Below are 4,781 nucleotides of genomic sequence, written 5' to 3' on the forward strand. Positions count from 1 at the left end.
TTACACAAGTCCAAGGTCCTTCTCCACCATACCACGGCAAATGGGGTGGTAAAAGTCCCTATTCTTCTCAAACGTCTTGAGCGCGAGCTCCCGATCAACCTTGTTGAGCGACCGGAACAGCGGCCTCACAAACTTCATGCGGCCAACATGGCCCAGCAACTCCGCGGCGCCCTGGTACGCAGATGAGTCCTCGGCGGCGAGCGCAATCTTATAGTACGCCGTCTTGAGCTCGGCGTTGCGCGATGAGACGAGGTCGTACACGGTGCCGAGCAGCTTTGCGCGGTCAGCGGACAGGGGAGACGGGAACTTCTCGACCGTCTCGAGGAGGACGAGCTTCTGGTTTCCGGAGAAGGAGGCGACGTCCTCGGCGGAGGGCTTAAAGGACTCGTCCTTCCAGTTCTCGGCCAGCTTGTAGCAGACATCGGCCAGGGTGGTGTCGAAGACGGGCTTAGGCGGGAGACCGGGCTGGTAGAACCACGTGTCCCAGTCGATGGAGGCGACCTTGTTCTTTATCTCTTCGTCGCCGAGGCCGTTGAAGAAGGTGAGGAAGGTGTCCTTGAACTCGAACGAGTCGAGAGACTTGCGGGACCACTTTGTAAAGTAGTGAGGAATGAACTTGTCAAAGGCGTCCATGCCGACAAGGCGCTCAAGGTAGTAGAGGAAGTGGAAGCCCTTCTCGTAGGGGACGGTGCTGAAGGCATCATCGGGGTCGATGCCCTTGTGGTTGATGATGAGCTTGGTGAACTCCGAGTCGGCGCCGTTCAGAGCAACGGCGTCCTCAAGGGCCTTCCAGCCGATGATGGCAGAGAAGTCACGCTCGGCGTCACCGTGGACAGCCATACCGATACGGCGCTCAAGATATGTGGTCCAGCCCTCGTTCAGCCAGCTATATCACATCGTCAGCAACCCCTTTATCACGAATTGCAACACACCAGACTCTCACTTACAAGTGCTCCCAACTGCAGCTGGTGACCAAGTTACCACTCCAAGAGTGACTCAGCTCATGCGCAATAACATCGACGTTCTGCTTGTCACCACTGATGATGGTCGGCGTCGCAAACGTGTAAATCGGGTTCTCCATACCGCCGTAGGGGAAACTAGGCGGCAAGACAAGAACATTGTACTGACCCCACCGGTAAGGGAAGACAAGCTTCTCCGCAACCTCCATGAACTTCTCCATGTCGTTCTGCAGCTCCCACTGCGACTCCTTGAGCTCATCGGGGCCCGTGGCAACGATACTCCGCGGTCCAATAGGCGCCGTGGCGATATCACCCGAGGCGAGAGCGAACAGGTACGACGGGATAGGCACCTTCTGCTCGAAGCGGTAGACCGTGTCATCACCCTTCTTCTCGTCCTTGCCAGAGCCCTCGACGAGAACACCGCTGGCGACGACGGGCAGAGGCGAGGCGAGGACGAAGCTGTACGTCGACTTGACGTCCGGCGTATCCTGGCAGGGGAACAGCGAGCGGGCGTGGATGGCCTGGCACTGAGAGAACATGTACGGGTGCTTCTTGTTGCTCGTCTGCGCGGGCGTGAGCCACTGCAGGGCGGTGCACTTGTCCGTGGTAGCGAGGTCGACGTCGACCTTGACCACCTCGCCCTTGGCGGCGCCTTGGGGCACAAAGATGTGCAGAGGGGCGCCGTACGGCTCCACGCGGTCCTTGAGCTCCCAGGTCGAAGTGGCGGCGTTGACCTTGACGCCCGAGATGGAGAGGAAGCTCGAGTCGAGAATGATCTCCTTGCTCTGGCTGTCCGTCAGAGACTCGAGCTCCAGGGTGACGGAGCCCTTGAGAGACTTGTCCTTGAAGTCGATCGTCAGGTTAGCGGTGGTGTGCTTGGTCAGCCACGCACCATAGTTGGACAGGGTGTTTGGGTCTCTGTTGGCCGATGTGGTGGACGCCATCTTTGCGGTAGTGCCGAAGGCGGCTGCGCGGCTCTGGGGGCTCGTGAGGCGGGTGAAGCTTGTTCTGATAGGAATTGAACCCTTTGCAAGAAGGGATCGCCACATGTGTGTAAAATCTTGCTGACCTTGCGGAGCTCCAGTTCTCCAGAAATTTGATGTCCTTCAACTCCTCTCGTGATGTTGTTGGTAGCACTTGCCACATTCGGACTAAGGTAGAGGGGTAGCTTCAGCCACACGTGGGACATGATGGTCAGCCACGGACGGTTAATTCGGCAACGACATAAGCCACATGTATCCAGCCACACTTTATCTGGATCTGTCATGGAAGCCACGAGTGCTACCTTGGAGAGGGAGGCTGCTTCTTTCCAGCCCCCACCTCACGTTTGTTTCACCAGGTGGTAAACCCTCGTAAAGTAGTCTTCAGCATTCATCCCAAACGTCCCAAGATGCAGGAATCAGACAGGCCAGGCGAACGATTGCTTGCTATCTCCCTCCATATACAGCATACGAAGTACCCTTCTCAATCGATCAAATCCCGTGGCTTGAGCACGACATCTAACGGCGCCATCGAGATGGCCATCCCCCATCACTCTAAATCAGATCCAACACACGCATCAAAGACCGGGCCATCGGCTGACCTGGAAGCCTTGGCTATCACACCTGCCCTTTAAACTCCAGGCACTCCAGGCACTCCAGGCACTCCGAAAACTCAACCGTCGATAAGCTCACGCGAGCCCAGCACGGGGTATCTTCCGTATCTCTCCCTCTTTTTCGTCTTTGAACTTCACACGAACCTTCAAAGCTGCAGACGCCAGCCAGAACGGAGCTGAACGAGCGAACCACGAACGAGACCAACATCCTGAAACGACGCTGCCTTTCCCCGGGGATGGGATCTCCCTGCGTGACGTATCCATACCTTGGAGAGAATCTCTGGGCCGTCTTCGCACTCCGGGATACGGGGATTGCCCAAGCCGTTCCTTGTGCCTGCTCGCCGCCGTCCCGACTTATCCTTCCTTCTCTCCCCTGGCCCCTGGGGCTTGTCCTGTGTTTCTGTTCCCCAAACCACCCGTCACCGTCCACCCCTTTTTTTTCCCGCTGCCGCATGAGATCATACACTCCCACATACCTTCGTACAGCACTGAGGGGGAGTGAGAAAGAGTTTGTTGACATTTGGCTTGGGTAAGAAAACTTCCCTCCGTCTTTTCCGGGGTCAGAAACCGGACGAAAAGTCTCCTTCTCGCCCACCCGGCTCAGACCTCGAGGCCTGGACCTGGACGTCGATAACCCCCCTTACACCATAGGTAAATACCTCGACAAGCAGTTCGTTCGATGTTCCGTCTGGCCCATCTCCCTTTCCCACGAGGGGTTTCGGATTTCACAATCAAACAAACTGCTCTCAGCGGAGGGCCTTCTTCCACGTGCGTGCGTCAGGGGAGAGAATAGTGAGAGATAGAGAATAGGACGGCAGGGCCCCAATAGCCAATGGTGATGATGCTGGGAACAATAGTCACGACTCCAGGAGAACTTTGTTTCCTCCTGAAGCTGGAGCACGACGCGTCGGAAATACAGTCAGCCGTCGTTTGAATGTGGCCGTTGCCCTCCCGATTCAGTTTCCTCGTCGCGATGCAAGAGGTCGTTCCTGTTCGTGGAGTTGTGCCAGGCCTCTTTCCCACCTCCCTTTTCCCGTTCCCGTCAACACCCTCCTTTTCGTATTCCACCCGGCCCGATCTTTGTATCCGTAGACCCCTTCCCGCATCTGGGCTGCATCTGTCTGCACCCTCATCTGCGACAGGAAAAGCTGACACAAAGTTCTTCGTGACTGCAGAATCTGAGATGGTGGCGGGTCTGCAGCCTGATCCTCTTTATTTTTTTCGGCCTCCTGCCTCTTTCCGCTTCCACCTCGTGAACAAGGTCCCCCAACCGCTCGTTCCCAATTCGCCTGGACCGGTTCGCACTTTCACTCTACTGCGTGCTGTGGTAAAAAGTCTTCCCAACGGGGTATCGCAAGAGGGCAGGGGTCAGAACCGTGGAAGGGGTTGCTCTGCATCCGCGGCCGTGGCCACTGCCCCTCGCGGTCACACCGGCGGCGCGGCATGGCGTGAGTTGTGGATACCAAGAGGTTCCAAACCCAGCTCCGGGGGTTGGCAGAGTCGAGGGAGAGAGAGAGAGAGAGAGTCAAGGGCTCCTCCTCCGGCTAAAATGGGTGGATGCGAGATATGTGACAAGACCTGCATCGTGACGGTTGCCACGGGTATGTTCATCGTTAGGCGAGAAAATATCCCACTTCGAAAGCCCACAGGTAGAGGCCGCCGCCTAGCAAAGACACCATCTAGTCTAGTCTCGTAGTGTGCTTCGTACGATTACGGATACCCAGATGACAGTCGTTACGTATCCGGGTACAATCGCTTGAAGCCTCCCAATACGTAAAGGTAGATAGCGTCACCATTTCTCTTTGCAATATCGCTTCTTGCGACGGAAGAGAAATAAGAGATCCATCCTCTTACGGGGCGAATATCCTCACAGCGATAAACTTTCCCAAGTGGAAAGCTTAGTATAGCAAAGGATAATGAATATTCTGCATCTTGAGAACCCCCAAGGAAAAGATACCGCCAAGCTTGCGGATACCAAACGGCCTCTCAATCTCAATCGCAGAGATCCATGCCTCCATCACCAATAACGGATCCGTCTTATTCATTTACTCAGGGCCCTCGGGGCTTGAGCCTTGAGGGAGCTGGGAGCTTGTCCGACCACCCTTACCCCACACTTGATGGAGGCGCGCTGTCACCCTGTCACAAGAGAAGCCCACATTCTTCTGGAAGCTCGCGTCCAACCGGAGTCCAAACAGCCAGCAGGGGTCCCGCTCGTTTCTTCGGTGAAA

At 56.2% G+C, this 4,781-nt stretch overlaps 1 protein-coding gene across 1 annotated transcript; it reads right to left on the reverse strand.

Annotated features, from left to right (window-relative positions):
- LAP2_1 (Leucyl aminopeptidase yscIV) lies at positions 1 to 2,008 on the reverse strand (the record flags this gene model as incomplete). Its single annotated transcript, XM_053191346.2, has 2 exons — positions 1 to 886; positions 948 to 2,008. 2 exons carry the CDS (start codon positions 2,006 to 2,008, stop codon positions 1 to 3), a joined length of 1,947 nt encoding a protein of 648 aa, XP_053051329.2.
- Positions 2,009 to 4,781: the final 2,773 nt, after the last annotated feature.

Source organism: Colletotrichum fioriniae (assembly GCF_027942845.1).
Source record: "Colletotrichum fioriniae strain IMI 355084 chromosome Unknown scaffold_5, whole genome shotgun sequence".
NCBI lineage: Eukaryota > Fungi > Ascomycota > Sordariomycetes > Glomerellales > Glomerellaceae > Colletotrichum > Colletotrichum fioriniae.